The sequence below is a fragment of the Zootermopsis nevadensis genome, unplaced genomic scaffold (genome assembly GCF_977971745.1).
Source record: "Zootermopsis nevadensis isolate Lab colony 2312 unplaced genomic scaffold, Znev_1.0 Znev_ptg000023l, whole genome shotgun sequence".
Taxonomy (NCBI): Eukaryota; Metazoa; Arthropoda; class Insecta; order Blattodea; family Termopsidae; genus Zootermopsis; species Zootermopsis nevadensis.
In genome coordinates this window covers 3,176,658-3,195,281 of record NW_028259155.1, presented here as the reverse complement: position 1 = coordinate 3,195,281, position 18,624 = coordinate 3,176,658, and the positions used below count along the sequence as shown (strand labels likewise).

Sequence of the window (18,624 nt, the reverse complement as noted above, 5' to 3'; positions counted from 1 at the left end):
TGGTTATACCTAGTGTCAGTTTTGATAGTGATCACAGACTGTACGTGGCAGATTTAAAAAAAATATATATATATAAAAAAAACAAGTCATACTGAGAAAAGCAAAGAAGGAAATCAGTACAATAGAAGGAGGATTGATTACAAAGACTCCCCAATAAAAGTGGTTAAAGCAGTGGGAGGACATTAACCCTGACAGAACAATGGAAATGCCCGATCAGGCATTGAGTCATTCCATATTACTTCAATACACTGAAATGCAGTTTTTAATCTTATTCGATTTCAGTGGAATTAGGTATACGTACTGCCACACATCAGAAATTAAAATATGCAGAATGTGAAGTGTGTTTGGAATATTTTTTAAATTACCATAATTTAAAAATTTGAGTAGTAGGTTTCTGTGTTACCGATCGGTCTCTGCTATAACAGTGCCACTATGGTTGTGATTGTCCCAATGATACATAGATGACGGGTCTTACGTCAAAAATAGCATGAGGTGCATGTTATTACTAGTATGCGATGTGAACGGTGTTAATTCATTGTGAGGTAGGTACCCCATCATAACCTGTAAAATATCGTTGATTGAAGACAACGAAGCATGTACGTTTGTGCCCACTTCACATTATATAATATATATTTATTTTTGTATGCCTTGTTTCGACACATTCGTGTGTTGGACGGTATGTGGTGATGATCAATGTGAAGAAAATAATCTAGTTTATATTTTAATGTTTTAATATTTCAAAGTGGGTAGCTAATGCACAAGAAGGAATCTGTGAAAAAATAAATATGTGGACTAATAGTTTCATAATGTTTGCCAGTGCTTGGTAGGAATGGATGAGCGGAGGAGTATTGCATAAGCAGAATTTGTATCGTAGGTTAAAAGGTACTGTTGAAGTTTACGTATTCCTAATTATATACGCAGATATAAGTAGATTCAACTATGTAAACAAAGAAAAGTCAACGTTTGCTTATTTTTTCCTCTTACTACGTTATAATTGACATTTTAATACTTGGACCTCTGATGAAAAATTTAGTTATAGTTAATCTGTTCACGTTCTTGCTTCGGAAAATGCGGATCTGAGTTATGATTTTTAATTTTTGCAAAGACGTTCGTGCTCTTCGTCACATTTACTGTACAGAAACTCAACTTCAGTCAGTGAACCAGCCAATTTAATGCGATATAGGTTTCTGATTAAATGCCAATCAGAAGTTCTGTAGCTACGTAAATGAATAAGTGCAGTAACTTGGTCGTGGCATAGCACAGACGATCCAGTTACCAACTTTTTGGTGTAATTTCATGTTCAAAACTACCTTTGGGATTTTAGAAATGTTTCTGTGACATCTTATTCTGTTATTTGTTAATTTGCCTCTTTAAATTCTGTCTGATTTTCTGTTTATTTTCTCCCTTTTGGTATGACACTACAGATTGAGTAATATTAAGATATCAATGTTGTTATTAGGATGAATCCATGCAAAATGATGTTTAGCAGTATATATTTTCTGAATGTAATAGTAAGGTTAAGTCAAGATGATTAATTTTATTATTGGATTAGTGCATATTTGAATATTTAGTATTTAATTACTGTTATTATTTATTTATTTAATATTGTTATTTGTTTTAATTATTTCCCATTACAGGAGGTAAATGAAATGTCTGAATTGTCAATCCTCAGCACTTCGATACAAGGTCTAGATGGCAAGAATCCGAGGTCTGGTAAGATCATGTTTTGAGCACAGCAAACTTACATGTTTGTGTGGAATGTATCACTGTCCAGTCCGAATAAATATTCTGTCATGAAGGATTAGACTGTTTCCATGCCATATTTGAAGGAACTATTGTATTATTTAACTGGAGAGACTGAGAAAGACCATGAAAAACATCAGAATAGTCTGTAATGTTGCCAGGATTCCAACTTGGTGTCTTGAAAATTCATGTCAAGCTGAGAGTATTACCTACACCCAGGCTGTTCCTAGGTTACACTTGGAACTTCCTTTACATCAACAACCATAAACTCCATTTTTCCGTGGAAAATTATATCATAAGAATGTGGCAGGCATGTGGCTTTAAAGTGGTCATGTGGCCCGTGTGTGTACCACAAACAAAGTAGACACGAGTTCATGGCTCACCATCTTCATATGATTTCTGTGATGACAGAGCAGCGCTGGGAGATCTATCCAGAATTCTTACTATATTTCATTCCATCATTCATGACAGTGTGGTGTGTTGTATACTATTAAATATACAGAATTTCTTGTTAATTTCTTATTCATGATAGACTGTATTTAACCCTTGCATAATACAGAGATCAAAAGCTTTGTGCTTAATAATGCAAGCATTTTTCTCAGTTGATTTTGAGGATATTTAGTGTTTTTAACTTACTTGCAGAGGATATATAAGATAAGACTGAAAACTGATGATGAATGATGATTAGGTAAGAATTTTATACGCAATTATCGTAGTCTATTTGAAGGTATTATTTTAGAATTCGCCTTCAGGGACAGGAAAATTAGTTACAATAACTAGTAACCCAGCTGAGATTCAAACTGCATCCCTCTTGAATACAGGTTCCTGCAACACGAACCTTCTCATTTGTGTTTATGTTGCAGTGTATTGTAGTACAATGAGGAGAAAAAAGTAGCTTGAGCCAATGCCTAGGACAAAGAAGGTGCTACCAGAAGACTCACAGCTGGACGGTGAGAAATTGGAGGATATGAAGAAAAGGCAACGACTCTTAGAAGCTCAGAAAGCTAGGGAGAGGAGAGCGAATCAGTCTCCTGAAGAGATTGCAGGTAGAAGAGCAAAATAAATTGTAGTCATATCTGTTTATGTAAGTTGTAATTTACAATATTTCTCTTATACAGTGGATAAAATATTAATGAATAACAATATTCCTTATTGTAATTGAAAGTGCACTTGGCAGTTTGTAAAAATATGTACAGTGTATGTTTGGCATATACAGAGATGTACAAAATTTGAATGGTATGGTTGTTAATTATAATTTTTAATTGCAGTAGTAGTTAAATCATTTGAGAATCCGTATTTGATATTAGAAATAGCTGTTGAATAGCAAGGTGAATGTCCAAAATTTATTGTCGTGGTTGGATGGTCTGGAGTGACACTGGTGATTGTTAACTGTCACCAAAAAGAAGCGAATATATTAGAAATTTATTAATTGATGTGATTTGTTAATACATGTGGTTGTAATGATTTTTAAAACTGTGATGGATTTATGAAATGCGGGGATCCGGTGAAATGTAGGTTGCAGATTTTAGCACTTGACATTGTAAAACTTAACATTGTTGGCTGTGGTAATATACTCATATGAAATGTCTGAAGGGCATTTATTGGAATTGTGGAATTAATGAAACAGAAATCTGATCACATGTAAACTCCTACGTGCCAGAGCACAGAGAAATGTTCCGCAGTCCAAAAATCATTATCTAGATTTTGAGTTAGGCCTCCTTTCCCTTCAAACTGGGAGAGGCGATTGAAGTGCCCGTCTTATAAACATGAAGACTGTTGGCGTTCTTACAGATCATCTGTGGCTGCAAGCTGAGAACGTGGTTAATAAGAAGACTTCTGTTTCTGTATAAACTTGTAATTTGTTTCTAGCTCGTCGGATGAGAGACGCGCAGCGCGCTCGAGAACGAAGAGCTCGTTTAACACCTGAACAAATAGCTCAGCAAAGGCACAGAGATGCTGTCTTGAAACGAGAGAGAAGAGCAAAAGAGTCAGAGGCAGAAAAGGCAATACGCAGGTCCCTGGAAGCTCAGAAGGCAAGGGAGAGGAGGGCGAAGATGTTAGGCAAGAAGCAAGGTTTTACAAGCATGTGCACTGCAGCAGCGTCAAGGATAGGTCTCGCCCATTTTGTAAGTCATAAAAACAAAGAGTGGAAAGATTCATGACTTAGGATGTGGACCAGCGGTAGGCTGCTATGAATGCAATAATGAACCTTAGGGTAGAGAATCTTTTGACCAGTTGAGTGACTGTTAGCTTCTTAACACAGTCTCTGTTTCATGGTGTTTGTTAAGCAGTTAGTACCTTTTAAGGAATAATTTAACTCTTTGAAACCAATGCTTATTTTAATATTATTTAAAAATTAAGTCCATATCTAAGATAGAAACAACAATTCTTAATCATGAAGACCAGTTGGTTAACACTGTTAGGGAAATAGTCATTGTTCAAAACCTGTAAACACATTCTGTGGGCAGAAATGGATATTTATTGATTACTGAATCAGGTGGTAAGTATAATTACCACTGGACTTTAAAGATTTAAGCAGGGAGTAGTAATTAATATATAATTTGTTACTTCATACATTATAAGGTGTGTTAACTCTGCGGTAATGTTCTGTACCCTTTAAGTGTGGGACACACGTTTGAATGTTAATGGATTTTTTTTTTCATGCAGCTGCCGTGTTGTTGTTATTTTACATTATACAAAGAATTACTTTCACCAAATTTTGTATTTTCTGAAAATCTGTAACCTTACATCATTGTATGACCCTGTTTCAAGTGTTTCTTCCACCTCAAAAGATTGTTTATCTGCCATGTTGGTATTACTAATTGTAGGAAATTGAAAAGTATGATTTTTAGCTTAGTTCCCAGTAGCATAACATTGATACCAAATTTTATCTGTATTCGTCCAGCTGTTCTTCATTTCAATTGTGCAGACAGACGTGGTCAGCCACATTTTATGGATATCGTGCTCTTATTCCTGTACTGTTTATTGCAGATGGATTTGGCGGAGCGGACTGATCTGAGGTGCGACCAAAATGTTAACGACCCTCTAAGTGTTCCCACAGGTGGAGATAGGTTGGGCACAGAATGGGTAAATCCTACCACATACATTGAACTCCAGTCTCTAGACCCATATTCATAAAGAGTACTACTGATATTATGGTACACATTTTGTACCTAATTTTACAGTCTTTCTAACTGGCATTAAAGGGACACGAGACAAATGTAGTAAAATCCGTTTACCGTGGCCCCCTTTAATTGAACATGGAGAATTGAAGAATTCAGTCAGAACGTTACTATGAATGAGCAAATATGTTGATAGTATTTATTTGTATTTGTGTTTTAAAATAAAAATTGTACTTTTAAAATAAAGTACATTTTGGTTGAATGGATATATGGGTAATATGGTTAATATTATTAGGGAAAATTTGATTTTGTTGAACCAAATTTCTTAAAATTATAATATTTTGGTATTTTTTACTTTGCAGTAAAAGATTTAAGTTCTGAGTGGGACATGGTTAATATTACATGTAAGTGAGAACCAAAATAAATAAAACTCTCCATTCCTGTTCCTTTTAATTTCATGAAAACAGAATGAGATATTTCAGGTGTTTTGAGGAGGCGTAACTTCATGTAAAAAGGCTGACTTTTCTAGTACATGATACAAAGATATTGTTAGTTGTGTAAACCAGTTTCATTTTTTAAAAATTTATAGTGTTTGTTATAATTTACAGTTGTTTGCAAGGGTTTTTTTAAAAGCTGAATGCTGTATATGTTGTCTGTCTCCGTTTTATCTGAGATACGGCAAGGCATATTTAAAGATCTAGTCATGTGTTGCATCTTCCATTATGTGAGTGATAGAATTTACAACTTTACTGTGTAGTGTAGTATCTTCACTGTCAACATTTAATTTGTACACGCAGTAAAAAGAATACTGACACCTCCGAAGAAGGCAAAATTATAAAAGTGCACTTCGAAACTGTTCTCCGCACTGGCAGATTTCAGAATATATTTTCCACACTTACTTGTTTCTTGGCTTTGTAACACCAGCAGCTGTACAGCTGCATGTCAGTCTAGAACAGTTTTCTGCTACTGGTATATCGTGGCACACTCGCATGCTGTAACAAAGTTACAGGTGTGTGTGACAGTTTTTTTTGTAAGAAATTTGACATTTGCACTCCTTTCCCGGGGTAAAGTGTGGCCGGAACGTGTCGCTGACTGTATGCCGTCATGTGTCTTTGACAAGTTCGAGTGTGCTGCAGGTTAAAAATGTGAAATACTGCTCAAGAATATTGGCTGACTCATAACATGCTTTTGATAAAATATGTAAGGAGGAATAACGCTCTTGGAGAATTAAAACGACCACAGGACATGATTGTAAGTTGTTAAAGAGCGTGAAACTTAAATATGAAATAGCAGTAAAATAATAAAAATTAACAGTTGCATGTTGTTATCCAGTTAGTTGATATGTGAGAGCAACTGTCTTTCCTTTTTCTTGGCTCTCTTGTATTTGTTATCATGTTTTCTCATGCAGAGTATCGGACTGACTGAATTCCCTTGGGGCCAACTCATATCCATCAGTAAATGAACTTAAACGAGTGTTCACTATGAGTTTCATTATAAATTTTGTCATCTTTAATGTACAGAGGCCCTGTGAACAGTTGGACCACCATAGATTAAGTGCACCTGCAAATGCTCTTCCACGCTTTTGGCATATTCGCTATACAATTTGGAATAATGTTTATATTATAATTTCCAAAAATATGTGTGTATGTACATATACAGACTTCTAATTTCAAGAGGTGGTTTTCGTAAATGTGGATATATAAAACTTCCAGTGAAATTTCTAAATGGACCTTCACTTGTTATCTGGAAGGCACTAAGTTTACTGTGACGTTCATCTGTTATTGGTAGACATTTATAATAATAGTATTGAAATTATAAATGTGTACACATTTTTAATGGAATATTGTTCAGTTTTATTGTTTTTTTAGAAAAGGAATGATTGAATGTCCTCGTCAGTAGTTATTTTTCAATTAGTATTTCATTCCGATTCAGTAGTTGCCAGAAACAGTTTCCCTTGTAGTCATGAAAGAACAGTGGATTGATTCAAATTGCAGTTTATATTCATAAAAAACTGCTGGTTTTCTTTTTCAGAACTTAATGTTTTGGTGCAAAATTGAGAGTTTTCCTGGCATAAGTATTCTGTGAACTTTAGTGCTTAGTCTCAGGCATTACAAATAATATATTCTGCTTTTCTGCAGATTTGTGTATTGAGAATACAATAATAAATATTATGTAAATTTAAATATTTGTTTTTTTTTTTTTGCACAATTTAAAGAAATAACTAAAAAATTTTGAATCTTTCTCAAATTCAGGTGAATTAAGATTGTAGTGTGTTACTTGGGGAATTTTCAGCTGTTCAAAATTTATTGAAATACTGAAGGCAAAATTACAAAATTATTAATACTTTTGAGGTATTATATTCGATACTGTCTTTGAAGTTTTAAAAGAATTGAAGATGTAAAATATTTGTGTTGGCATTTAAATTTAAATTTTGTGTTTAAAGGTTGAGAAGCAAATTTTACACCTCTCTTTTGGCGTGCAGTAGGTCCCATGTATTGCAGAAAGAAGCTGCAAAATGAACTGGACATGTTCATAGCGGGCTGTGCGTCATTGGACATCCTTGAACGTACCCAGAAATAAAATAAGTGCTGTGTGTATATTTTAACAGTGTATTTTCTTACTTTTTCCTTCCCCCCCCCCATTCTCTTTCTGTCTTGCCTTGGATTCTCAATTTATCATCCTTAGATCAAACAAGAAGTGGATGAAGATTTCATGGATTTTTGTGAGTCAGCCTTCGCAAGTATTCCAGTGAAAATTGAACTCCAAGAAGATTTTCCAGTGACATGTGAGGGTGAGCCAAGGTTTCCTAATGATAACATAGCTAGAAGAGAAGAAGAAAATTCTGAACAAAGAGGAAATAGTGACATAATAATCAATAATAAATCTAACATTGAAAATGTGCATGTTGGTATTTGTAATGAAGTTCAGCATGTTAGGTATGCAGAAATGGATAGTGAAGGTGCTTGTAGATCTCACCAGAATAAAAGCAGCGTAGGTGAAAGCAATTGTAAGGGTAAAGTCCGACCAAAATCACGCCCTCACCAGTGTGATGTCTGTGGAAAAACTTTAAGTTCTAAAGGTAACATGCGCCTACATAAAATAAAACGGCATGGGTTGAAGACGCCATTTGTTTGTAAAATTTGTCAAGCTGTGTTTGACTATAGAAGAGATGTTGTTCGCCACAGAAACGAGATGCATAGACGAAAATCTGACGGGATGTTTGAGTGTCAGAAATGTGGTAAGGTAGCTTACGAGTTTCATAATTTTATGACTCACATGAAGATTCATTCCAAGCCAGAAAATGCAAGTGTTGCCGTATCAGCCGAACAGAAGAAATACAAGAAGAAGATGGAAACTCCACAAGCTTTTATTTGCGAATTATGTGGCAAGTCATTCAAAAGATCAGATTCGTTGAAAACTCACAGAATGTTTGTTCATCTAGCTGATGGTGGAGCTTTAGCTGCAAAGTTCAGAATGCAACTTCAGGAGAAAAATTATGTCTGTGATATTTGTGGACGCCGTTTTGCGTTTAGGTGTTTGCTGCGTGACCACCTCAATATACATTCTGGTATGAAACCATACCCATGTTCAGAATGTGGAAGGGCATTTGCTCAAAGAGCTTCCCTGAAGCAGCACACAAAGACACATGGAGCGTATAAGCCTTTCCCGTGCCCAGAGTGCAGTCTTGCATTTTATGGACGAGGGGACCTTAAGAAGCACATTCGAAAGCATACAGGTGAGCGTCCGTTTGTGTGTGAAGTGTGTGGGGAAGCTTATGCCCAAAGTAGTCACTTGAATGTTCATAGACGTTCTCATACAGGGGAGAAGCCATTCAATTGTGACGTATGTGGACGAGGGTTTACAAAGAGTAGTGATGTTATAAGGCATAGAAGAATTCATACCGGTGAACTTCCATTCTTATGCCAAGTGTGTGGCAAAGGATTCAGGCAGTCAGCTCAGTGTGCAAATCATATTAAAAATCACCATCCTGAAACATTGGACCCTTGAACTTATCTTTATAATGTGTAGATAAATTAAATATTGTTAATCTGATGGTCTGTACAAAGCTGATATCTGACAGAACTGTTTGGTTTCACTTAACTAACACTAGATTTTTAACTTTCATTGTCTCTGTGTTTAAGAAACAAGGTTGATCTATTGTTAAACTCTTTCAATGTCACTTCATGCACGTGTATGTTGTGCAGTTCCTGCACCAGGTTCTAGTGGTGCGTATGTGCATCATTGTAATCTGAGTGGCCTTCCTGTCTGATTTGGTCAGTACTGTTGTTAATTTTTTTCTTATTACATTGGTACTCAAATTCAGGATTAAGTTCTGTGTGTAGATTTGGTTTTAACTGCAGTGTCTTTATAGGTCTAGAAATCATAGGAGATAAAATTTATGGTTCCTGTAACTCAGCTGTAGGTCCATTGCAACCAAAACTACCACAGCTTGCCCAGAAATTTTGAACTTTTTTAACAATGAAGACACTATTTTTTATTGTGACTAAATTTTGGAGAATTTGAAGGTACTTGTTACTCTAACACAGTGCGTAATGCCACTTTAGCAGTGATTGGCTTCCTCAGTTAGACTGAAATCCCATTTTGTTCAGTGCTATTGATGCACATGTGCATAATGGATAATTTTTATGGTTCCTTTGAAGAAAAATTAAAATATAGTAGTACAACTACTGTCAGGTTCATTGCAGCCAACAGTAATCTTTAAAAATACATCATCTCCTGGTGTTAGTGATAGTGTTAAGGTGCTACACCTTACATAATTTGTGTGTAATTCTAGAGGAAAAAAGAATGTGGTGCTAATTTAGAAATTTATAGATAATCTGATTGTTATATATGGATGTATATTATGACATATGCACATAATTTAACCACTTCCTGTGTTATTCAAAATTTACTCAAATTTAAAATTGTGCGCTAAATATATTGTGCCAAGCTAGCTCATAGAGTTAAAATTTTGTGGCTACAGAAGTAGAAGTTACAGACTCAGATTCAGACTTTTCAGTTGACATACAAACTCTACAATGGGTGGAAATTAAAAATTCAGGTGTTATAGAGTACAAAACATTTGAGCAGAGCAGAGAATGAAGTTGTTTATATGCAGAAAATTCCCACATTATAAAGTGTTTTGAAAAAGAATCCTTATCTACATTACAATATGTTCAGAGATCACAAAATTGAAATAAAATAATGTACTTTTTGTTTTTGTATATGTAGATCTAATGAGGTTAAAGTAGAATATAGCTCAGATGCTGTATCAGTAGCATTGACCTAAGAGTTTCGCTCTGTTACATTTACTTCTTGTAAGTCCCTGTTCCTTCTGCTCTGTAAGAACTTTCATGCTGTGATGCCCGGCTTGAGTTATTCATTGCAGCCAGACGTCTTAAGCTATTCATGCAGCTTACATATTAAGCATTTCATATCACACACTGCTCTCTGCTGGTGAGTTAAAGGAACATGGTTTTCTTATAACCTCAAAAAGTATAGCTGCTATTCATAATGTGTATATCAGTCAGAATTTCTAGTTCCTCAGTGGTGAAAGTTAATAAAACTTGATGATTATGAAAAGGTAATGCATGTGATGTGTTATAATTGTGATGATGACTGCAATAATTATAACAATAACAGCAACATCAATTGTAATGTGATAGTAAATTTGATTTTGAATTAGAACAGTGTTTCTAGAACTTGTCACATATTTTATACAAAAATATATAGTTCTGAATTTCAGAGATAGCCAACATGGGTACTGCAGTTAAATTATATGTATTTAATTTCATTCTGATCTGTTATAACAATTTTACGCTTGTTGCAATGACGTATTTGTCCCTGAAGTACCTTCTTCAGATTTGTATTTGTTTTGTACATATTTTTCACTTTACAGTAATATATCAGAAGTATGTAACAGTTGTGTAAGACTGAAGAAGTGAAAAAAATCATAACATTAATTTAATTCAGTAATCATCAATGAAAGCAGCAGAAGTGGAAAAATAAAATGTGGTCAGAGTACTGTAACGTTATTGTGCAGTAAGGTGTATATCTGCATTATTCTTGTCTTTGTACCTTATGTGGTTCCAGCATTAAGACACAAACACCCTAAAAGATGCTTAGGCCAGACTGATGAAAAGAAAAAGATGGCACATTTGCTTATGACATGCCACTGTTTATTTTTTAAGTTAACTCAACACTACCTTTTTTTCCCCCTAAGAAAAAGAGAAATTACACATTCCGCTCATGATTTTCAGTTGTAAGACACTTGTCGTCTGGAAAAGAATCAGAAAATGGCTCTGCAAATGAGTTTATAAAAAGTAGGCATGTCTGAGTGGACTCAAGTTTAAGAATACCTGTCATATATCCCTAATTTTATGTACTATTTATAGTGAAATAATGAACCTGATCAATGTTTTACAATTTTATGTCTTCTTACATTTGACATTCACTTTTCATGGTCTTCAAATCAGTCTTCTTAACTTACATATCTCCCTGTAAGAGGGATTCAAATTTTATACCCCCATGTAACTTGAGAGTTAGATTTTTCTGTATTCTAATTTTTCAGAATAGATTATCATTCCAAAAAGGGATGGTGAAAGTTCAAGGTTTGCAGGCACACCCCCATTGTTGATGAGGCATACAGTTCTCAGGTGACTGTGAAGAGCAAAATTTACAAATGTTCTGGACTCTGATAAACATATGTATGTACCATTTTAATGAAGTATGTATTATATTTTCTCTCATCACACTTCTACTTACAATGCTAATACACTTGTCTTTCTTTTTGGAGGCAGAGGTACATGGAAAAAAACAAGAAAGAAAATACCATGGTTGGAAAGGCATACTCTGCAGCAGTGTTCTGCAACTGTTGTGCTTCCAGAAGGTTTCAGGTGTGTGTAGTGAAATTTTATATGCAACTATATTTGCACATTATAGTTATAAAAAGGCAGTATCTTATCTTTCATAAACAGACTTCATAATAAACATATACATCATCATTGATTGTTTTACTCAACATGCATTATGTTTTGTTTTCAAATACCAACATACTTAAAGGGCATAGATTAATATATGTATACATGCTTGGTGATGAAGTGACAGAGTTGTATTCTGGTTTATTAATGAAGACACTGTATATTTGTGACATGCTTGAACTATGCATCTCTTGACTTGCATGTGTGGTGGTGCACGAAGTCTTTGTTGCAAGGTTGACATGCATGGGTGCTTATTTAATCGAATTCAGATCTGGCCAGATGCATCTGAGAATAAGACACTTTTCACGTTCTGTTGTGAATCAGGGTGTGTATCAAAGTTGAAGGGGGGGGGGGCGTTTAAAATATTTACAAGAGCAGTGAAAGTCAACAATACTCCAAGTCCAGGGTATGTGAAATAATGGCCTCAAGAATGACTTCCTGAAGTTATGGCATATGGTCCTGGAACATCTGTATACAAGATCATTGTCATCTATGGCCAGACTTACACAGAGAACCACTTTTGAAAGAGGGAAAGGTGGTACAAAGTTGATTCATCTGCTTCGGGATAGGAACCAATTAGAGGTGTCTATAGATTGATGCCGTCTGCCCAAAGATTGCAGATTTCGTCAGAGGCTGAACTAAGACAATGATCCATCGTGAGGTAAGAACGAAATAATGAGCTACAATTGTCAATGGAACACACCGCTGTATGTTTACAAACCCATTTCGACTTTTGCCGTGGCAGTATGAGTTTCGGTGAAATTGATTTTGTTTCCGCATTTTCATTCCTGACACTTGTTGATCGTACTTTTTATTTATCTGTGACATATTATTAATTGCAATCTAATGATAAGTATCTTAACTTTTCCCCAATATTTGAAATACTTTACAGGGGAAAGATTTGAAATTAATGCGCAGTTACCCTCATTTCCCCCTTAGATAGCATAATATCGATATTTTTTCCGGAGTATACCCTACGCTTATCGATGTTCAGCTCGGTAAACTTCAAGATGGCGTCATAAATTGTGCTTGTTTACGTTGCAATGTACATTCGCTTTCAGTTACGCCCATTTTCACGCTGAATGTTTATTGTATTTGCATTATTCAGAAACGGATTATCTTATTTTCACTTGCATTAAGTTTTATTAATGGGTAATTTGCAATGTCTAAAATGAGAGAGAGAGAATTTGATATGCAATGTCGATTGTGCACATCAACGGAAGAAGGTCACATACAAATTTTTGGTCCGGAGGGTGAATGTCAAAATTTAGCTAGCAAAATTAAGGAATGTCTTCCAGTCTCAGTAAGTAACCATGAAACTTTAATTTATTTTCCTCTCAATTTTATTTGACTGCAAAATTTGAGTCAATGTACTTATTTTCCATTCGAAATTGAGAGCCCGTAGAGGCCTAGTTTGGGCGTGACGACCCTTGTACGAATTACATTTGAACTGGGCTAAGTTAGTGTTTTAAAATTCATATCAGTGATTTATTCGGTGTGAGGAGTGAAGACTCGGTGGAATTAGCATTGAATTGTAATACAGTATTGGGAGTGTTGTTCTTATGTGGAACTGGAGTAACGTTTAAGTGTTCCAATATTGGTACTGTTTTAGAAGGTCAGATGAAAAAAATGTTGGTTATGTGTGGAGAAATTAAGTTATTGCAATGTATTCGTGAAAGTTCAGCTTTTATGCAAGGAATCAGTAATTACTTGTTCTAATGAAAAAGCTTTGTTAATTTATTGGTAAAATGTATAGTGTGGTGTTAATTCCCACAACACCACAAGAGATAAAGCTATAAATATCAGTAAATGATAAAAGAGAAACTGATCTGAGCTTAATCTAACCTAACAAAATACAGTGTCCTTAGAACTCAAAGGATCAGCACAGCCAATATCAAAGCTTGTCATTACACAGATCCTGAGATAATACTGTACTCCTTCCATTTTGTCAACCTGTTCTTCCAAGATAATCCTAACATTCCTTTTAATAGAATGCTTTGGTGAAGTGGGTGGGGAATCAACAGAATTAACAGTATGTTTGGTACATTAACCAGCAAGTTGATGAGTGATGGACTGTAATAGACAGCAGTATATTATATTGTACTCATCAGAGTGGAATGGAATATATCCAGAATACCTGAAGTGACTTCATAGTTATTTTTGAACTCATGTATTCAGTGTAGTTTATAAAATTTTGAGTGATTCACATTCTTCAGACATAGAATTTTATTAGTTTTCCAAACTGTTATGTCTTTTGTGTTAAGGAATTTCACTATCATATTTCTTAAGTTTATACAATTTTTTTCCATTCCAAGATTTTTCTTATTTTGTATTGAGTACATGCTTTCTTGATAATGTCACATACTTGTGATGGTCATTTTGATGAGTGGCTCTTTGCAACATAGATGAAGCTTCTTTGGTGCACTTGCTACTGATTTGTTTGTACTTCAAATGTGTTTCTAACATTGTGACCCACTTTTACGAATATCTTGTGATATCTTGATTTATAGATTCAAAAATAAATGGGTTAAAACATTGACCAGTAGAAGGGATGCTTTAATTAGTGATTCAATAAGGTACTTCCTTTTGCTTTTGCGCAGTGCTTTTATTTTCATGTGTTTTTAAAATAATTTTATCGTACTAGGATTTAAAGTTCCATGATATATTTTGCAGTTTTTGCCAACAGATCAAACAATACAATAATATTGAACTTCAGGTTCAGGTTAAAATCCACAAATATTAGACCTTGAAGTGCAGTCTTTATGAACTGTCATAGAATTTACTATAAAATGTTAGATCTATGTTATGGTTTGTTCATTGCTATTAGGAATTTCAAATAGTATAGGTGGACTCAATTAAGTTGTGATTTTTTATGACATATTTCTTGAAGAATGTAAAAGAAGACATGTTTAGCCCTAAGAGTATAGTTTTCCTCTGATATACTTAAAATGTCTGTGGAATGGGATGTGACAGGTGAAAGTTGAGTGAATGCGGAAGGTTGGCTTGACTTTTGGAAAGGCAGCCATGATAAAATGGCTGGTTGTTTAATGTCCTCCGATTTCCACCTTTTTTTATACTTTTGTGGTAATTACCATGCTTATTGGAGTGATTTTTATGATTTTTTCCCTATTCTTGCAAGTTTGCCCATAAAGCTTTTGATACCTGAAATTTTCGCCCTGACATTCCATAATATTTCTTGACCTGACTACGTTTTTCATGCTGTTATTCCATATTACCGAGTTTGCTGATTGACAGAGTAGTGTTATGGGCCTTCCTTACTTACAGCATGATAATTTTTGTTGATTGTAAATGTTTTATTTGTTATCTAGTTAGAGAGGGAAGATGCCTTGCCAAAAAGTGTGTGCAAAACTTGTGCACGCAAGGTGGATGAGTATCATAGCTTCCGACAAGCCTGCGTCCAAGCAGAAATAGTCTTAGAATCAAACCTCAAGGACCAGCAACCTTCAGCATTCCCATTAGAACCAGAGGTACGTCAGATTGTTATAGTTTGTAAATCATACATTTTAGTTTTTATGTATTTTAGTCAGAAACCTGAAGGCCGTTTGGAAGACGTAAGCATGGATGGGAAGATAAATTTAAAATGGATCTGAAGGGAATATGTTATGAAATATGTTGTGAAATGTGGACTTTATTTAATTGACTGAGAGCGGGAACCAGTTGCATATTTATTTATAGTTTATTTAATGATGCTTTTTCAGTAGCTCAGATTATGTACCATCAACGCATGTTCTTGTGAATGCAGTAATGAACCTTTTGGAGTCCATGAAAGGCCATCATTTGACCAGCTGAGCTACTGTCACAGGAATTAAGCCTTTTCGGGTAATGTGTAGCAGTGATACCATTCCGCTTTTTTCTTGTAGTGTTGCCTGCAAGAAGTGGAGCCTCCGAGCAGTTCTGGTCGATCATCCAATCCATCTGAGTCGGGGAGTATCCCTGTTAATTCCAGGGAATCTTGTAGTGTCTATAATGTGCCTCATTTACAAATGGGGGGTAGTGGTCTTGATATCTTTCCTAGACCAAATTCTCCTACAATTAAAAAGTTGATGCATCGTCAAGGTGAGTGTTGAATGTGTGTAATTGTGTTCAGGGTTGAGTACTTGCATTATGATATGTAACATACAAATGTTTGAAAGGTTTGATTTCTAGGGAAAGATTTTCACTAAGATAAACTTATTTTTATTTTCCTAAGATTATTTATTGTCGTAGGTTTGAAATGGAAACTTGTAAAAATGTTGGGAGGTTCAGGGATCAAATTTTTATCATAGATCGATCATTCTGATGACTCTTTTCATGGCTTTCCCCAGTCCCTGAAGGAGAGGCTGCGATAGTAAATTAGTGGACTCTGAGATATTTTAAATCAATATTTCTGAAACTTTTGTACTTCAGAATTCTTATGGTTATGAAGAATATGACAATTCCAAATCAAAAGTTTGAGCTGGAGTATGAATAGGACAATGTAAATTATGAAGATTTCTGTCTTCTGGGTTGTTGCGCTATGTAGTCTGGTCGATGTTAACCAACGTTTCAGAGATCATACTGCCTCCGTCATCGGGGCGATGAATCGCTGTGAAAACCTCAAATATTACAATGTAAATTATGTTTCCTGTACAAAACTGAAATTCAAAAGGAAATGAAACTGTAAGACTTCCTCTGATACATTTATTTAATTACTTGTGAGAATGTTTACACATTTCTGAAATATTGCAAATAATTCTAGAAAAATAGATTCTTATGGAAACTTAATCTTTTCAGCCAGGTTAGTATTGCGCATGGTACATGCAAATTACAGAAATCCTCATTATGCAGTTTTCTGCTGCCCCTTTTTGCTTCCTTTTGGGTCAAAATATTCTCCTTAGCAACTTGCTGATGTACCCTCAATCTCTGCTCAGCTTTATCATTGAATTCATTGGACTTCTACGTTTTTTTTAAATGTTTCCGTTGTTTACTCTTACCTGAGCCTTGAATTGGGTTTAATAGTTGTGAGGTTACATGGTGCGAAGGTTCTGAAGAATTAGTTTTGTGACGTGATATAATTGTTTATTATATTGTAGAATGATAACTATGTATGTGTTACAAATTTTCATGAAATTTAATTTTGCGTTGGTATTGATTTTCAATATATCTACATAGTCAAGCAAGAAATTAAGGTAAACTATAAGAGTTTAATGTTCTCCTTTTTGAAAGGGCTTGGTGATCTGGTTATCACACCTGTCATTCCTAAGACAACCAACAACCTGGTACCCACTTTGAACAATAAATCAAATACAGAAGTAGCATCCCATTGGTCCCGCGTCGGTCACCCAACTCTCGAAGACTATGTCTTGATGAAGGAAGATACATTTACGGTGGACAGCAGCTATTTTGACAATCACAGCAGGTATGATATTTTGAGAATTTTAATAGACGAAATTGCCTTTGAGTATAGTCCGCTGTCTTATGGCTAAGTATGATATCACATATTTGATGAATAGTGTATTTGTAATGTTCAAAATTCAGATGACATTTAAAATTTGAAAGAGATGGGGAAAAATATCACGAATGGTGGGATAAGCAATTGGGAGAGAGTTGTGGTCTGCGTGAAGTGACTCGGAAAAATTATTAAACATTTTTTAATCACCAGTTTTCTGATAAAGATCGTAACTGGGTAGCTGTTAAATATATATAGGAAACCTTATCACATTGAGATGCTTTTCAGGCTTTATTATAAAGATTTATAGAGATTTTATTGTATTATACCTGTGCCAGTCATCATTATTATCTGAGCTACTTCATCGATGATTTTTCAGATCATCATCAAGATTGGTAGCAAGTGGACAGATAGAGTTCCATGCAAATCACAGTGCTGCAAGTCCACTAGAACAAGACAAAGACATTTTGTTGGCACAACGACGGAAGCGCGAGATATTGCCGCCGATGTGGGATGTGTATGAGAAAGTGATTTTGTCACCGGGAAAGGAAAATTCAGACTCTTCAAAACAGAATGGAAACAGTAAGGTTATGTTCAGTGTTACTCACAGGCGATATATCATCTCGAAAGGCGCTTTCCCCTGCTCTCTATGCAAGAGGTGTTTTAGGATTAATCAAGGTGAGGGCTCTTTCTCTACCCTAGTTGTCTTGTATATGTTTATTTAAATATGTTTAGTGGGTTATGAGATGTGGCTTTCTACGTTGCATCAAAGGTTAGAATAGACTACTGCGTTTGAGGTACCAATTTGCAACATACAGTAAAGTGGCGTATTGCATTACAGCCACAGTACTCACTGCAGTTAAGGGTGTTGTCAGTGCAGGACCACAAATTTACCCCTTTTAAAGTAACTATTTTTCTGTGTCCTGAGCAGAGTATTTCTTTAAAAATTGGTATTATTGTAAAATATGTTTACAACTGTTTGAAATGACTGAAACTAGAAGGTAAGTTATGAAATTGGAGTTTTAATTTGTAGGCACTCTGTTTACCGGAGGAAACTGTGTAATAACACGATGCAAAGTTTTGAATGTGAATTTTCGCTTGCAAGAGGAACCTGCGTTCATTTCTCACTGACGTCGATTACGCTTTGCCCACAAATTTATTATTGCTTTCTTGTAATTATCACAATTATTTTAGGGTTCACATATTTTGAAAAGCAAGTTTTATTTTTGGTTATAAAGTTAAGAAGGGAATTCTTGACCATTTTATATAATTCAGAATATGTCTATGCAGTAGAAAGTTGGCATATTTAAACGCGTCATATGTCGGTACTGGCACCAGCTCTTATGTACTT

The 18,624-nt window shown here is 35.0% G+C and overlaps 1 protein-coding gene across 1 annotated transcript in view; it reads left to right on the top strand.

Moving 5' to 3' along the window:
- The first annotated feature begins 19 nt into the window (after positions 1-19).
- LOC110833031 (uncharacterized) overlaps positions 20-18,624 on the top strand; it is a 33,351-nt gene continuing 14,746 nt past the window's right edge. The window contains exons 1-11 of the mRNA XM_022070609.2: positions 20-542; positions 1,638-1,713; positions 2,607-2,789; positions 3,613-3,869; positions 4,735-4,830; positions 7,551-8,870; positions 13,002-13,148; positions 15,175-15,333; positions 15,727-15,922; positions 17,051-17,243; positions 17,653-17,951. Of these exons, the coding sequence (XP_021926301.2) occupies positions 2,648-2,789; positions 3,613-3,869; positions 4,735-4,830; positions 7,551-8,870; positions 13,002-13,148; positions 15,175-15,333; positions 15,727-15,922; positions 17,051-17,243; positions 17,653-17,951 (2,809 nt within the window). The 5' untranslated portion in view covers positions 20-542; positions 1,638-1,713; positions 2,607-2,647. The remainder of the gene's footprint in view (positions 543-1,637; positions 1,714-2,606; positions 2,790-3,612; positions 3,870-4,734; positions 4,831-7,550; positions 8,871-13,001; positions 13,149-15,174; positions 15,334-15,726; positions 15,923-17,050; positions 17,244-17,652; positions 17,952-18,624) is intronic.